Here is an 18,153-nt window from a genome sequence, read left to right as displayed (position 1 = left end):
GGTTAGACGGGGTCTGAGGGAAAGCCGGGTTTGGGCGCGGCCGGAGGGCAGGGGCTCGGACGTCGGCTTGGTCCCGCGCCCACGCTCGCACCTCTCCAGGCCCCCCTCCCCGGGCAGGGTCTGGGGTCGGAGAGTTGGGTGTGGGTGGCTACAGGAGCCGCCGCTGGCGCGACTACGGCGCCAGCCCCCTCCCGCGTCCCCCGCCACTCGGGGGCGGGAAGTGGCGGGGTGGGAGTCACCCGAACGTGATTGCCTGAGGCCCCTCCTGCCGCGGCGAGGGAGCTCCATAAAAGCCCTGTTGCGACCCGCTCTCCACACCAGGTCCGCTGGCTCTCACCCCTCGGAGAGGCACACCCGACTGCCCGGCCCTCGCCGCCCAGCCACACCCGCCCGCCCGCCAGCCACCGTGAGTGCCACGACCCATTTGGCTTGGGGCGGGAGCTGGGGAACCGCGCCGGCTCACCCTCGGAGGAGCTCTGGGGCCACGGGAGGGTCGTGCCCGGCTCCCCAATCCCTGCGCGCCTCTCTCGGTGCTCTCCTGCCCCGACGCGCGGTGACCTCTCTTGGAGGCTAAATTCCACTTGCTCCTTCTGGTCCTTTCCGACTGCACACCCGCCCTGCTCCCGCCCCCCTCCCCTCCCCCTCCCCGGCCGCGCGGTCCCTTTGGGGTTATCTTTTGGAGGATATGAAGGGGAACGCGACCCCCAGCCCCGTTTCCTCGGAGGTCGACGCCTGGAAGGAGGTTTCCCCGGAGTTTGGAAGCTCCCTGCCACTTTCCCGGATCCTTGGGATCCGATCTGAGACTGCCCTGCCCGGGGAGTTCTCTCCCCTCTCTCCCAAATTGTCACCCCGAAGGAATCTTCAGCCATAACTTCCGATCTCCTGCAGCAAAGACAGACCAAAAGTATTAGAGAAGAAACTTTTCTCCTCCGGCCGGGGTTTGGGGAGGAGGGTAGGAAAGTGACAATTATTCACCCCACGGGAAGGAACTTCTACTTGTGTTTGTAAACTATCTAAACTGGCTCAGGCGAGCTCTGGTCCGACGCCTCACACCTCTCCTTGCATGACTCTTCCGCGCAGCGACTTGGACCGAATTTGCGCGGACTTTTCGCGTGGAGCAGAAGGGTGGGCCAGGGCAGATGGTGCCTTTAGTAAGGGGCGCGGTGCTCACCACCCTCCACTTCCCTCTCGAGTGGTAGCGGGGTGTGGGTGGCGAGGGACATACAGGAGGGAGGTTCGAGGTATGTATCCTTTCAAACCCCACTATTCTCCGCTTTCCCTTCTGTGCCGGCAGATGCTGGGTAGCAAGCGACTGGGGCTATCCGGAATGACCCTCGCCCTGTCCCTGCTTGTGTGCCTGGGCGCGCTGGCCGAGGCGTACCCCTCCAAGCCAGACAACCCAGGAGAGGACGCGCCGGCAGAGGACATGGCCAGATACTATTCAGCGCTGCGACACTACATCAACCTCATCACCAGGCAGAGGTGGGTAGGCTCCTCGGGACCCACTCAAGGAGCGCCCTGCCTGCAGGAGCTGAGATCCTGGGGACCTCAGAGGACAGGGACCAGTTTTTTTTTCTTGCTTGTAACCCAGGGCAGCACAGTTTCAGGCACATACTCAGTTCCCTGCATAATTGCATAGGGCGCTGAACACTTTCCCTCTGCAACCGTAGTTACAACATCGTGACCTCACCCCTCCCCAGATTTAGGTTCCCTAAGCTGTGTGGCTGGCCATCTTCTCCCACTCACTCCCTGCTGTTTTTGGTTCTTAGAGCAGTTGGGGGACTGTTTGGAAACCTGGATGGGAAAGGACCCCCTAAAACAGGTCAGAAATGCTCTAGGGAAGTGCTGTAGGGAGAAGGGTGAGCTGAATGTGTAGGAACTACAACCATCACACCAACCAGGAAACAGCTGGGTTGCCAAAGATATTGCCAGATTTTCCAAGCTGCCCAGAGCAAATTGCATGACAGTATTTAGGAAAAAACAAATAGAGCTATTTTCTTGTCTTCTGTACAGTGGGGTTGTTTTTTTTTTCAGTCTCAGCTCTTTACTTAAAAATCCTGGTGCCAATAAATAGAGATTTAGCATGAAAACAGTTGATCTAAAATGCAGAGACTTTCCCCATTTTATAGCAGGTGAGTTTTGAGAAGGAAGTGCCTACTTAGTGCTTTGTTAAGAAGAAAACTAGTCACTCTAGGATAAACCCTGGCATTACATGGAATTTGGAAAATTGTAAACTTTATTCTGAACCCTCGGAAAGCTAAAATTAAATGCCATGCTTTCACTCTCAGCATCAAATATTAGGGGAAAAAATCACATCCAAACTATAATACAGGATTTAAAATTTGTTACCTGAATTGGTTCATCTTAATTCTAAATCATTCAATATCTTATTTCAATTCCAAGATCAAATGACCTTGATAAGCTAAAAAGGGTGAACCCTTTAAAAACACTAATGTTAACATATTTAAATTATGGTTTGTAAAGTGTTATTTTGTTTTTTGTTTTTACCATACTTTTTACTGTTTACAAGTCAGAGAGTCCTTGACAAGGATTCAAAATGAGGCAAACTTGTATTTTTTTTAAATAATTTTTTTCCTGTTTCATCAAACAGGGATATGACATCCTAAAAAGCTTTTGAAAGTCCCAGTTTACATAGAATCAGAAATACGTAAAATGTTGGAGTTAAATAGTACTGGTTTGTGAACCTTGAAGTCTGTTCATTTTAATTAGCAAAAAGCACTAATGTTTTATATTCTAGTAGACTTCTCAGAAAGTTAATTGCTTCAAATTCTTGCTTATGCTTTCATATAGACTAGAGAAAAGAATTGTTCAAATAAAAAAGATATTAATTGTCGTTTATCTAGGAAAACCTTTGTTGGTTATTTATTTTGTCACTTATAACATAGTAGAACTTATTTCTTCAAAGATGATTGCTATAAAGAAAGCTTTTAACATTGTATAAAGCTTTAGCATTTCAAAATGTTTCCCTAGGCATTATTTCATCCAGTCTTTACCTCAAAGCCTTGAAGTGAGTATAATTATCTACATTTTACAGGTCATGAATCTAAGAACACTTATGAAAGCTTTTCTTTTTAGGGGTGGTGAAATTCAAGCATTCCTACTGCGTTTTCCTTCGATATTGTCACTACCATCAGCATTGAGTGTGATCTCCAACCTCTTTGGTGAAACAAAAATAAAGGGAAAGGGGCTTGAATTTTTTGGGAAGAGATTCAGGTTAGGTGGGAATGAGTTGATCCTGAACTAGAGTTTCTTGTCTCATCTTCATATGAATTCCCTCTTAGAAACCATCAGAGGCTTATCATCTGCACCCATCATCTCCATTCCCACCCCACAAACCCAATCATCTGCACAATTTTGTATTTTTGAAAATTACAGCATCATTTGTGAATAGGTGTTTTCATTTGGCACAAATGGTAGTCTGATATCATTCTCTCTCCTCCCTTTTTCTACTCAGTCCATGTTTTTAAGCTACACGCTCCTGGTTCATTGCCTGAAAGCTGCATCATTTATTCTAGAGCATGGATCTACCACATTTGGCTTTTCCAGTCCCCTACATCAGTGGTTCCCAGCTGGGGCTGACTTTATGTTCTAACCATCCTACCATGCCTAGGACAGCCCCCTACAACAAAGAATTTTCTAGCCCAAAATGTTAATAGTACCAAAGTTGAGAAACCCAGCCCTAGATTAGTCTTTATCCATCCAGGTCAGACATTGGAATCACTCAGGGAGCTTTTTAAATATGCTAGTACTGGGCTGCAGCCTTGACTAGTTAAATCAGAACCTCAGGGGTGCGTGGGACCTGAGCTTTACAGTGGTTTACAAGCTTCCCAGGTGATATCAATGTAAAGCCAGATTTGAGAATTTTTTTTTTCCCCAGAGACTCTATCTTTGACAGGTGAAACATTGTAGAGCAGCAGGAGAATCCAGAATTAAGCAGAGAAGGAAGAATAGTGAACAATGCTGTCCTGGGTGCCACTTTATGACTGTGAATCCTGCTATTTTAGATTTAGCTTATTTACTAGTAAATTGTAGAAAACATTCGTCAGTTCCTCTATTCACTGGAGCATGATGAAGATAAATGAGTTAAGGTTGCTCAAGAGTTTTAAGGTTAATAAAATCAACGGATGAACAGAATAAATAGGTATATAAGCAACAATCTACAGTTTGACATCACAACTGTAGAAAATCTTGAGGAAATCTTATAAATGATGCGGGGGGGGGGCAATTTGTTTGTTTTTGCTTCCTTTAAGCCCCAGCAAAGGAACAATAATAGGAAATCTTTCCAAAAGATTTGGATTTAATTGCACTTGATAGGCAGGGTATACTTTGTTTTGCTGTTTTGCTTATTAGCTAATCAATCCATCCAGGCTAGTTTTTCATTTGTGAACAACGTGGTTTCTGGTATACAAGGTCTTTTCTGAGAAAGGGAAAAAGATACAACTTGGTAGACCCTTCAGCAGTGACAGAGAGAGAGATAGAGATAGACCAGTGTCCGCACTCACCTGGAACAAATAGCATATACTTGCATTCACATATAGTCCTATCCACATCCTGCTCTAGGAGAAAAAAGACCAGTAAGATTCCACAGTCTTTCAACGGACCAGTGAGATTCCTTTATATTTACAGGGCAGTTTAAATTAGAGCATGAAAGAAGGTTTTTAGCTTTTGGTACCCCAAATAAGTATGGAAAATATAGGACCCATGTTTATTGCTTTCTGTAAGAATGGGTGAATTTCAACAGCAATACCTTGCATTTGTGTTTCACTAAGTTGCTTTCAAAACGTTGTGACTCACATTAGATTTCTACAAAGACTCCAATTTAAAAACGAGTTGTGATTTTTTTACAAATGAGAAAACTGAGATTCGAAGGCACAGGTAGGTCAAGAACTTCTGTCTGATGATTTTTTTTCCTAAGGCTGTTTCTGAACAATCATCTGGTTTCTTTGTTAAGATTTAAACTGCTGTATATCATCAGAACTATATAGCCAATTAACTAATTATGGAAACATTTAAAATCATACTGCGATGTATTTTTATTTCCTGTCACTTAGTTATAAAAGTTTCTATATATGTATTGTTTGTGGTAGTATAAAAAGGCAAGAATTTAACTAAAAATTTCTATTGGTTCAAATAACCTGCTAACTTGTTATTTAAGCAAAATTATACATATTTATAATTTTTTAAAATTTACTTACTTTTGAAAGACAGAGAGAGAGCACTAGTGGGGGAAGAGGCAGAAAGAGAGAGAGGGAGACACCGAATCTGAAGCAGGCTCCAGGCTCTGAGTTGTCAGCACAGAGCGGCTTGAACCCATGAACTGTGAGATCATGACCTGAGCCAAAGCTGACACTTAACTGACTGAGCCACTCAGGTGCCCCCAAATTATATATATTTATAATTTGAAATAATATTTCTGATAGTGTCTATTTCATATAACTAGATTATATTGTTAGCAGATGATCAGCCAAGAGGGAGACTATCTTCCTTTTTTTTCTAAATATTTTTCCTTTTTGTGAATATTTCAAACTTGTTATAAAAGACTTTCCCCCCCCCCCTTTTTTTTAAGGTATGGAAAACGATCTAGCCCTGAGACACTGATTTCAGACCTCTTGATGAGAGAAAGCACAGAAAACGTTCCCAGAACTAGGTATGAAAAGCCTGTGTGGGGACATTGTTGCAGAGCTCAAAATGCATGGGGGAGGGAAATCCCAGAGGGCTGCCTGGGAGGGGGGAGACATTGGAATGAGTCTTCCAGACCAGGTAGCATTTTGGCAGAAATGGAGATGGGGAAAAGGGCAGTGAGGACCTTTCTTTTCATGGACTAATTTGCAAATCTCTAAACTTCTGTGGGGTATTATTTTCAACCACAGATTATTTGGTGCTCCTTTGAAAATTTTAAATATAAGTGACTTTCACCTCAGAAATGACTCTATATAGAATTTCTAACTGTGTTAGAATTGAGAGAACATAGAGTGAGTCCCTATCTCTACATTGAAATGACCGGCAGTCCATCTTTGGCCGGGGTAATCTTTAGTTTTCATACAGTATGTGGAGTGTCTAAAAATCCTGCAGATATCACTCATGAGTCTTACTCTAATCTTCCTCATTTTACATGAAGCCGGAGATCAGTCTTGGCTGGGTGGGGGCTAGTGTTTACTTTTTGACATATTTCAAGCTCAATATCACAGAGAAACTTCAAGGAATGAATGTTAAGGACATAATATTCTTAGGGACTTGTCTGTGACTTTGGGGTTTTCTGGGAATGTGGAGCCATCTGGGGAAGAGGAGCCCACCAAGAGCTGGTGTCAAATATTGGACAATGAAGGCTGTTGGGAAGCAGCCTGGCCCTCCTCTGTTTTCATAACTTTCTGGCTCTTCTGTCTGATGCCTCCTGCCTCGATCACGTGGCACATGGTTTCATCCATTTCTGTGGGAGCTTGTCTGCCTTAAACCCAAAGCTAGACAATGTCAAGAACCAGGTTCCCCAGAAGAGGTCACTAGAACACTTGCTCAGTGAGTGTGACTGGCGTGTCCCTCTTTATTGCGGTTCTCCCCAGAGAACAAGTGGGGTGACCTGCTGAGCCACTTACTTTCCCTCCCATCGTCCTTCTGTCCTCTCATGAAATGGCCAGTCTGGGCAAAGGTGCAGGTCTAAAGTTGTCGGGTTTGTTTTCTCTGAAGGAAGTAACAATTTGGACTGGAATAAAACTCCAGTGTTCTTGTCTGGAGGTATCAACCCAGATTTAAACAGCAAATGCAAGGGAAGCAGGTGGAAAATTCGTAAGGGTTGTTTTTAATACTAAACAATAGATGCCTTTAAGGTTTCATTGACCTGCGTGTGATATTTGCCATGGTAAAAAGTTTAGGGTAAACCTTATCTGCTTTGGGTAAGGAAAGGAACCATCCAAACTTAATAACCTTGCTGCTACTCTTTGTTTTGTGGCTTAAAGTCTAACAGTTGGTGCATGAAATACAGTTAATTGCACCCTGATGGAGACAGCCTCAATCCTGTGCCGTTAGGAGGAGGCAAAACTTGAGAGCTTCGAAGTTGCCTGTGAACGCTATTTTATTAAAAAGTGTTCTTTATAAAAATAGTACCTTACTACATAAAAAGCCTTGCAGGAAAACAAAAGCATATTCAGAATTGAGTAACAATAACTTTCTTGTTACCATTTTGTGTAATTCCTGTAGTTTTGATCTTCAGAAATATTGCAGAGTTCTTTGGCTCCTTTGATAAATACAGGGCCTCTTAAATACTCTGAGATTTGCTTGAGACTCCTGTGAACATGAGTGAAAACTACTCAGCTGGGTCTCCGCATATGATGCCACTGTCTCCTGCTCTGATATTCTACCTGACCTCCTATTTAGAATGTCAACAGGAGCCTTTTCAGCAGTTTCTGATCATCTTTCAGTTCAGAACTGAATGTCTCACTTCTGTAAGCCTCCCAGGAGGCTGGGAAGCTTCTCTTACGTGCTTTGCTTCTTATGTTTGACAGGCTGGAAGACCCTTCTATGTGGTGATGGGAAATGAAACTTGCTCTCCAGTCTTTTCCTATTTTTCAACCCATATTTCATCCTGTAAAACTAGAGTCTGCCGGTCCTCCCAATGCATGCAGCCACTGTGCTCAACTCTGCAGAGTTTCCCTTTGTTGTCCTTGTATATACGTGTGTTTAAATAAAGTACCAAGCATTCAAACGTGTATGTTCCTCAATGAAAAAAATCTGTTGTTGCAGTAGTCAGAATTATTTTAAGTTATTCGTTACATCGCAATCTCACTCAGTAGGAGGTTCAAGGTTCGCTTCACCAGTGTTAAAGCAGTGACTATGGAAGTTATAAAGATGTGATGATTAATGATGATCAAGACTCAGCTGTGTGTGTGTGTGTGTGTGTGTGCGTGTGTGAGTGAGTGAGAGAGAGAGAGAGAGAGGGAACAAAATTATTTGGAAACATTGAGCAGAGGAATGCTAACTTAGAATAATTTGCTGAACTTTCCCCCACATACACATGAAATCATTATTAACCTGATAGCCTTAGCTATCAGCAGAAAGGATTGCTGTCTAATAGAACTTTCTGCAAAATGTCCTCTCCTCTAATATAGTAACCACCAGCCACATTTGGTTTTTGAGCACATGCATGTAGCAAGTACAAATGAGGGACTGAGTTCTAAATTTTATTGGGTTTTAATTTCAATAGCCACATGTTTTTAGCAGCTATCATATCAGACAGCTCAGATCTATGCATGTATTTAGGCCAATACACTAAGAATTTGAGTCATAAACAGGAATACACTGAGTAGGAATGACTACTTTTTCACAGAACATGGGGTATGTTAATTAATTTAGCTAAAGGTTATTAAACTTTCCCCATCCTTCATGTACCTATACATGGGTTTAGTTTAAAATTTATGGTACCGAGTTCTTACATGTAATTTCCAAAACAAAGAAAATGAGAAAATGGGTCCTATCCTATATTTTACTTTGAACCACACGATAAAAGTATTTTTATGTGTTGTTTTATTGCTTACAAAACCCCCATATACATTACGTCTTAGGGAATCTTAGAGTATAAAAAATATTCTCTGTATATAAAGAATTCTGTTTCTTCAGCCATTGAAGACAGTGATACTACAGAACATAATTACCTTTAATGAAATTGTTCTGTGATTTTCCTACATTTGTCCTTATTTTTGTTTCCTTGTACTTCGAACTAAATATCCTTATCTATAGTTTCGCTGTCTGCAGTTTCCATTACGTGCGGACAACTGTGGCTGGAAGGAGATGTTCTTCCTTCTGACAAATCATCAGAAGGTCACTAGTAGCCTAACTTTACGTCACAACGCCTACGTCATTCCCCTCACTTCATCTCATCACTTAGGCGTTTGATCATCTCAAATTTCAGAAGAAGAATAAGGTGAGTACAGCATAGTAAAATATTTTGAGAGAGAGAGGCCACATTCACATAACTTTTATTACTGTATATTGTTATAATTGTTCTATTTCATTATTAGTCATTGTTGTTAATCTCTTCCTGTGCCTAGTTTATAAGTTAAACTTTATCATAGGTACATCTGCATAGGAAAAAACAGTTTATGTAGGGTTTGGTACTCTACACGGGTTCAAGCATCTACTGGGAGTCCTGGAACGTATCTCCTCTTCCCTATGCCAGGAGAAGTGGGGGGATCTACCACACCAATATGTAAAGTGTTTTTTTTTTTATCTTAAAATGTTGAATAAGTCATAATTTCTTATCACACGTCAAAAGTTCTTTACCAACCTAATATATTCTTATCACACGTCAAAAGTTCTTTACTGAAGTTATTATTATGCAAAATAAGTTGACTGGCAGCACAGATTCATTTGGCAGCACAGATAATCTGAATATTCGTCACCAATTATAGAACTCTTGGTTACATGGAGCAGAGCAAATAGGAATGATATCTATGGACCCTGGAAAGATAGCCTGGGAATTTGATTTTAAAACAAAAGTTTAAATCTCTTATCCTACCAAATCTAAATTTCCAAAAGGCTGAATATTAAATAGCCTACATTTTTACTATCAATCAGGCCTTGATAACTCACCTCTTCACCTCATCTTACTAGAGAGAGGACTGAACCTTCATACCGTGTGAGCCCCGTGGTCCTGACTCAGTGGCTTCAGGTTCTCTGACCTTCAGATTTACTAAACTTCTGAGTTCTCACTAATGACATGGGGATCATAGGTCTTGCTCAACTTTCTGCATAAGTTTATACTGGGATCAAAATTCAAGTTAAGATAATGTTACAAGTAAGTGGTAGTAGGGAAATGGATAAAGATGAAGTTTTTGATAATTCTTGTGTTGGATTACAACTCCCTTGCTGTAGATTGAATGTTTGTATCCTTTCAGATTTATATGTTGAAATCCTAATCCCCAAGGTGATGGTATTTGGAGGTGGGGTGTTTGGGGGGGTTGATTAGGTCATGAGCGTGGAACTTTCATGAATGGGATTAGTGTCCTTATAAAAGGGACCCCAAAGAGCTCCCTTATCCCTTCCATCACATGAGGACGCAATGAGAAGATAGTTGTCTATGAACCAGGAAGCAGGCCCTCACCAGACCAAATCTGCTGGTGCCTTGATCTCAGACTTCCCAGCTTCCAGAACTGTGAGAAATAAAAGTTCTGTTCTTTTTAAACCATCCACCTATGGTAATTTGCTATAGCAGCCCAAATAGACTACGGTATCCCTAATAAACAAGAATTCACTTTCAGAAATACAGTAATGGTAAACACTTATAAATTGCAAAAATACATTCCAAGAGATTCCCTAGTAATATTTTTCAAACATTGTCAGCCTGCTGACCCTCCTTGGAATAGGGATAAATGTACCAGATCACCCATCTGTCATTGCAAATAATAATAATCCTTACTAGAGTTACAGTAAGAACAAGTGACCCTTCATTAAAATGAGATGCCTGTAAGCAACAATATCATTATCAAGTAAATCTGCAAGCATTTATTAAGGTCTTTGCTGATCCAAACTCTATTCTACATTCTTAAGAGGTATAAATTCTGCATAAAGTTTTTGCAGATACCATTGCACTTTTTTGTTCCTCACAATGCCCATGACACATTCAGACAGAAGAGGAAACTGAGGCCTAGGGAAAATAAGTGACTTTACCCACCTCATCCAAGGTAGGAAGACAAACAGCAGTTCCTCTATTTGCAAACACTGCCACACCTGATAATGTTTCATGGAAGAAGTTAGTCGACACCAGGTCTTTCACAACGTAGTTAAGAACATAACTCTAGTACACTTAAATCGAGAATAACAAAAATACTAAATTGTGCAAAATAATTCAGAAAAGGAAATGAGTGTGGGCAGAATTAGCTAGGCAAGGCTTAATAGAGAATATGGATGTTGAGGTGGGTGAACAGAGAGGTGGGTCAGCCAGAGCTTGTGTAGGGAATGGTCAGGGATCTACCCGATAGGAACAGAGGCAGAGTGGCCAGGAGTTGGGTCAGTGAAGTAGGTACAGGAATGGCCAAACTCACTCACCATTCATTTATCCACTCAACAGTTTTTGAGTATCTAATATGTATTGTACATTGTACTAAGCACTGGGGACATAAAGATCAATAATAGTTTCTCAGGGAGTTTACCATCTAATGAGGGAGACAGGTCTTTACAGTGTATTGTCGGAAGTGCAAAGATGGGAGTTTTAGAGGTTTGGGATATAGTTAGGTGCTAGAATCTTCCCACTCATCATGCTTCCCTTTGCATTTTCCAGACAAAGGAGCTGTAGATAGAATAAACTGCCAAAATGGGACCAGAGTATCAGATGAGCAAGTATCCAACGACACCCAATGCAGGGCTGCCCTAAGCTGAATCAGGGCACCTGACTAAGGCCTGAACTTTTAAAGTACCCCTGTCCCTCATACCAAATCTCATACATCCTGGTGGAGCGTGACAGGAACAGTGAGGTCTGTGGGGCAGACCTTGACATCCACAGTGCCCTGTGGTCTAATGAATCAACCAGAATAACAGCAGCCCCCTCCCCAACCACCACCACTAAGCAAAAGGAGGTAGGAATGAGAACAGAGGAAGGGACTCTTCACAGCTATTATTCCCCATTTCAGGGGCAGAGATATCTCCTCTCTCTCTAACAAGAAGTGGGCACAAGGTGTTACAGGAGCCACGAAGGGGCTCCCACCCAAGGCTGTGGAGAGTGGAGGAGGCAGGTCAAACTTCCTGGAGCTACTGATGTTGAGCTGAGGTTTGAAGCAGGAGTACCAACTGCCAGAGGAAGAATGTGAGATAGGAGCAGAGGACATGCAGGTATGAGAAAACAATATATATTTTGAGTGCTTTTTAATTATTTTTGATATCTATACTTTGAATTTGCCCTCATGGTAGACCTGGATCACTGGTTACTGTTCTGAAGGGAAGATCGTATTTGGGATGAAAACAAGTCTCATGCCCAGCTCTCTTCTCCCCAGTGTTCCTCCATTTCTCCCCACCTGAAATCCCACCTGCTTTTCCATAGATTGGTTCCAGGGGCAGAGTGCTATCTCCCATAATCTTCATTCCACCAATCAGGACTAGACTTCTCAGCCTGAGATGCCTTCACTATGATCTTATGGACAAACTTACAGGTTCAGAGAATAAACATTGTAGGGTTGGTCCTATTCCCTAATTCAGAAACAAAAGGGCTCACTATTTCTTTTGCAATATTTTAGCTTTCTTAGTATCTTCTAGCCTTTTTCCGCATTTAGATATGGGTCAAGACAGAAGAGCAGATATAAAGAGAAGGAAAAATCAGCCCTGATTTGGGAGTTGCACATCATGGCACAGTGCTTTCTGCTAAGTAAAGATGCCTGATGCATGGTCCAGAGCTAGGTCCACACGCAGACTCTATGGTCCTGCTGATGACAGACAAATTCATCGTCTCCCTCTTTCTTTCCAATATACATGCATTATGCTTATATGGTTACTTATTACTATGTGGGCAACAGAAAATATTTTTTTTACTCCATGCAGAACATGGGAGTCAGTTACAATGCTCAGAATCAAACAAATACATTTTCTGTTTTCCATAAAGTAAAACTGCCTTTTTAACGAGATAGTTTTGTGGAATATTCTTTTATTGTGGTTCATGGGTAGAAGGATTATGATATTGTCACAACTAAATGATTGCCTTTTCTTCCACCTATTAGAAAAATTAGCACAGTGTGAAATCACACAGAATCTTTTTTTTAAATCAGAGAGGAATAACATAATTAATCGTATGTGTCATCTCGGTTCATTTTTTTAGTGTGCTAAGTATCAATTTCAGCTTGTTCTAATGCTGCATAATTGAAACACTTTGCAATTCTTGGAATGGGGTGATGATGTGTTATGGTACTTGTCTTATTGCTGGACGCATGGTAGGTGCTCAGTGAGAGCCCGCTCTGTCTGCAGTTGATTGTGACACCTGGGAGTGATCCCAGAGGAAGCACAACAAATGCAATGTTTGGTGGGCAACCTCAAAGGATTCCTTGTGATTCTTTCAGGAGGTACAGGTACCATTTATAGTAGGGCCTTGACAAAAGAACAGGAGCTTATTTAAACATAGCTTTTCATTGCTCTTAGGGTTATTGGTTGAACTGACCCTTCTTTCCCGACATCTCAGAAGTTTGATTCACCTTAGATTCTCTCTTTTATCAGGTTCGTAAGTAACTTCCCCACCCCCCCAACCTTGAATATTGTGGTACCAAAACTCTCTGAAATACCTTTTGGGTCACTAATAACTTTTCTCTGGCTTTGAGTTAATGATAATTTTGGAGTTTTTGCAAATTGTAACCACTTACATTGCTAACGTATTGACATATTACTACCATGTCATATTAGCGTAGTATGTATATTACTAACTTATTAACTTTAATGTAGGGTACATCTTACAACTATTTTTGTCCTTAGGCAATTTTGATATTTAAACTTGTAATTTTTTATAAATTTGATATTTAATCTAGTATTTTTTTAAAAATTAGTTTTTTGGGGCGCCTGGGTGGCGCAGTCGGTTAAGCGTCCGACTTCAGCCAGGTCACGATCTCGCGGTCCGTGAGTTCGAGCCCCGCGTCAGGCTCTGGGCTGATGGCTCGGAGCCTGGAGCCTGTTTCCGATTCTGTGTCTCCCTTTCTCTCTGCCCCTCCCTGGTTCATGCTTTGTCTCTCTCTGTCCCAAAAATAAATAAAAAAAACGTTTAAAAAAAAAAATTAGTTTTTTTTCTATAAGGCACAGATTCCTTTGATTCCCAATCTAAACCTAATTTCAGGATTTTTTGTTTTCCAGAAGTTAGTTCAATTTGAAACTTGATTTTTACAGTGTATTTACTTGAAATTTGACTTTACTCATTGATTTGGCTGCTATAGTATTGTGCTATGAGGCAATTTAAAGTTGAAATGAGGGGCACCTGGGTGGCTCAGTCGGTTAAGCGCCCGACTTTGGGTTAGGTCATGATCTCATGGTTCGTGGGTTTGAGCCCTGCATTGGGCTCTGTGCTGACAGCTCAGAGCCCGGAGCCTGTTTCAGATTCTGTGTCTCCCTCTCTCTATGCCCCTCCCCCACTCACGCTGTGTCTCCCTCTGTCTCAAAAATAAATAAACATTAAAAAAAAGTTGAAATGAGAACTTTTGAGTAGATAATAAAAATCACATTTTACCCTTTTTGCTCATTAAGTAGCATCTTACTGTTTGGGTGCTATCTACTGGAGGGAACAGCATCATTCAAATGACTTTTCAATGAAAGTTTGCCTGGAATAATTTGAATTTTATTTATTCTGATTCCTACATCTTTTCTATCACTGCCAAGTCTTTTCAAATCAAAGCAAGCTACTAAATTAACTGGTCTGTAAATTTTAATGCAAGAATAAGCAAAGTTGGCAGAACATATTTAACATAGTCATTCCTTCTAACAGACTGAATTATTGACCAAGTCATAATAGAGCCAGCTGATCTCTGATGAGTTTCTGGAGTCCCAAGGATGTTATCAATTCCTGAAACATTTATTGAACAGTCTCTCTGTGACAGGTACTCTGCTCTGTTCTAAGAGTGATATAAAGATGAGTGAGATAGTTTCTCTGCTCTTAAAGATCTAACAATTTATGAAGGAGATAGACACATGCTTAAGTGACTATAATAAGAGGCAGATCATGATTGAAGTTTAAATAGAAGCTGAAAGTAATTGCTATGGGAGAGCAGGGGAGGCTGAACTCATTTTCACTAGTATGTGTAGGGAGTGGGAGTGTCATTTGAAGTGGACTTGGTGAATGGCAGTTATTCAATAGGCTGCCCTTTGGCAGGTCTCAAGGTCATTATTAACTACGTCATATTCCTAGTAGAAAGGCTGTGCAGGTGCCTAAGCAAGCTCCAACCCGAATTCTGAGGTGGCTGTCTGGAGAAATAGTGAATAGCCATCCATCTAAGAGTGAGCATCGACTGTCATCTCAGAGTGACGTTGATCATCTGGGTTGATACAAATGGGAGGGTGCATGAGAGTATAAAGACGAGGGAGGGGATAAGATGGCATCTGATCCTCTCTTAACGCTCCTACCTCCACCCTGAAAATGAGGGACTTGTTTTGGGTAGCAATGTGAGAAGAGTAGGTACACAGAGCTAAAAGCACCATGTTTTTGGAAGAAGCGATGTTCTTGGCATAGAACAGGCTGCATTGGGGTATAAGTGACAAAGCGTAACAGAGACAACAGTGTTGTCTCCCACACATGGACTCCACAGTAGTCTCAGCACCTGGGGTCTCCCAGGTGACTGTCAGAGATCAAGTGCTATGCCCAGTAACAGGAAAAACTGGCAGTTGGCAGAGCAGGGTCCTCATGAACAGTTTCAGCAACTGTGACTGATATAGGCAGATCAGTTTGGGGGTGCTGGCCTGGCAGGGTGACCCAAAATTCCAGTTTCCCCAGGACTTTCCCAGGTTTGGCCCCAAAAGTCCTACATTCTGGGAAGCCCTCCAATTCCAGGTCAACCAGGACAGTTGGTCACCCTACTTGGGAAACAAATTCCCATTTGTGATCTTGTTTTAACAGAAAATATGCTCAGAGTGCTGAACTACTTACAAGTGAGCATCTAAACCAACCATCCGCATTTACACACCTGAATGTAACTGTTCAACCACGTGCCATTTCCCTAATTGACCTTATGGTACACTATTCTCTTAAGATAATTGTAAAAGGTAATTTTATAATATTCCCACGATAGAAAAACATCAGCTGTGAAGACATTAAGAAAGTCTTGTAATTTCTAGACCAGCCACCTTCATATTCTAACATTACAAATACATTGGTTCCATGAATGCATACATATTTAATTTCATGGATAATTAACTCTTCATAAGAAAAATGATTTCAACTGGAAATCCTAAATAGCAATTTGCCTTCTGAAGTTTTAAGTTTTTCAGGTTTTCCTTTTTGTGATAAGAAGTGGGGTACGAGGGAGCTAGCATTCAATGAGAAGCTAGTATAAACTGGCCTTTTATTTACTTCAATTATTCCAATCCTCCTATAAACCATGAGAGGCAAGTATGGCTGGCCACATTTTACAGATGAGGACACTGAGGCACAGAAGGGTGACATGAAATAAAGCAACAAAGCTGGTAAGTGGTGGAGCTGGAACTCCAACTTGGGCCAGTTTGACTACAGTGTGGATTTTTCTTTCCTCTATTTTAATTTTAATTTTTAAAAATTTATATCCAAATTAGCGTATAGTGAAGCAATGATTTCAGGAGTAGATTCCTTAATGCCCCTTACCCATTTAGCCCATCCCTCCTCCCACAACCCCTCCAGCAACCCTCAGTTTGTTCTCCATATTTATGAGTCTCTTCTGTTTTGTCCCCCTCCCTGTTTTTATATTAGTTTTATTTCCCTTCCCTTATGTTCATCTGTATTGTATCTTAAAGTCCTCATGTGAGTGAAGTCATATGATATTTGTCTTTCTCTGACTGACTAATTTCACTTAGCATAATACCCTCCAGTTCCATCCACATAGTTGCAAATGGCAAGATTTCACTCTTTTTGATTGCCAAGTAATACTCTATTGTGTGTGTATGTATGTATATATATACATATATATATATATATATACATATACATATACATATACACATACATACATACATACACACCATATCTTCTTTATCCATTCATCCATCGATGGACATTTGGGCTCTTTCCGTACTTTGGCTATTGTCGATAGTGCTGCTATAAACATGGGGGTGCATGTGTCCCTTCAAAACAGCACACCTGTATCCCGTGGATAAATGCCTAGTAGTGCAATTGCTGGGTTGTAGGGTAGTTCTATTTTTAGTTTTTTGAGGAACCTCCATACTGTTTTCCAGAGTGGTTACACCAGCTTGCATTCCCATACATGTGTGGATTTTAAATCATGTTTCCGTCAGTAGAATTATTATCTGTTTCATTACATATGGTCACAATGGTCATGAGGGACAGGCAGCATGGAGAACTGCTAAGACAGACTTTGGTGTCAGAAAAGACTTGACTCCATTAACATTTTGCAGTGACTCCCCTGTATTCCCCAAATGCACATTTCCTAAAAGTCCAGTATGTCTAATACTAAGATAGCTACACTAGCTTTTTAAAATTGGCATTCACCTATCTTCTTTCACCCATTTACCTTCATCGTTTCTGAGCCATTAAGTTCTACAAGCCATTAGTTGTATTTTTTGTAACAAAATATAGTTTTTTAAATAAAGTAAGTTGTAAGCTCTTTTAACTAGCAAGTTTAGACTATTTGCATTCACCATGATTATTGACGTATCTAGATTTATTTCTACCATCTTATTTTGTTCTGTTTGCCATGCTTTTTCTTTACTTCTTTTTTTTCCTGTTTCTATGGATTAAATCTAGTTTCCTTAATACTCTGTTTTTCCTCCACTTGTTTGCATATTATATTTTTACCCTTCTTCTGAACACAGTAAGGATATTAGAATGAGTTTAACTCCAGTAACCCTCTCTAGCCATTTCGTTTGTTTGTATTCCCAAGCTAAATATTAATACTTCTGTTCCTTTATATAGTCAATGGTTATTATAGTTACCCATATTTAATAATTTTTTGTTCAGTTTTTTCAGTGTACTTTTTCTTTCTGGTTCAATTTTATTTTCCTAAAGTCCATCCTTCAGTAGTTCTTTTATTTATTTTTTAAAGTTTATTTAGTTTTGAGAGAGAGAGAGAGAGAGAAAGAGAGCAGATAAGGGGCAGAGAAAGAGAGAAGAAGAGAAAGAATCCTAAACTGGCTCTGTGTTGTCAGTGCAGAGCCCTGTGTGGGGCTTAATCCCACAAGCCGTGAGATTATGGTCTGAGCTGAAATCAAGAGCCAGACGATTAACTGATTGAGCCACTCAGGTGCCCCTTTCAGTAGTTCTTTTAGATTGGGTCTTGAAATGATAAATTATTTCAGTCCATTTCTGAAAATACCTTTATTTCATCTTCAGTCTTGATTGGCACTCTAGCTGGATGTGGTATTCTACATCTTCCATTATGTCTGTCTGTCTGTCTGTATGTATGTATGTATGTTATTTATTTATTTATTGCAACACTCTGAAGCTAGTATTTCATTGACTCAACCTCCACTGTTGCTCTTCAGGAG

General features: G+C 41.0%; 1 protein-coding gene across 1 annotated transcript; it reads left to right on the top strand.

Annotated features, from left to right (window-relative positions):
• Window positions 1–321: 321 nt before the first annotated feature.
• NPY (neuropeptide Y) lies at window positions 322–7,721 on the top strand. The gene is made up of 4 exons (XM_058724808.1): window positions 322–406; window positions 1,295–1,482; window positions 5,588–5,668; window positions 7,518–7,721. The coding sequence occupies exons 2-4, from the start codon at window positions 1,295–1,297 to the stop codon at window positions 7,540–7,542; spliced, it is 294 nt and encodes a 97-aa protein (XP_058580791.1). The 5' UTR covers window positions 322–406; the 3' UTR covers window positions 7,543–7,721.
• Window positions 7,722–18,153: the final 10,432 nt, after the last annotated feature.

Source organism: Neofelis nebulosa, chromosome 4 (genome assembly GCF_028018385.1).
Source record: "Neofelis nebulosa isolate mNeoNeb1 chromosome 4, mNeoNeb1.pri, whole genome shotgun sequence".
NCBI lineage: Eukaryota > Metazoa > Chordata > Mammalia > Carnivora > Felidae > Neofelis > Neofelis nebulosa.
Note: the sequence above shows the minus strand (reverse complement) of the source record. Positions and strands in the feature narration are given on the sequence as shown.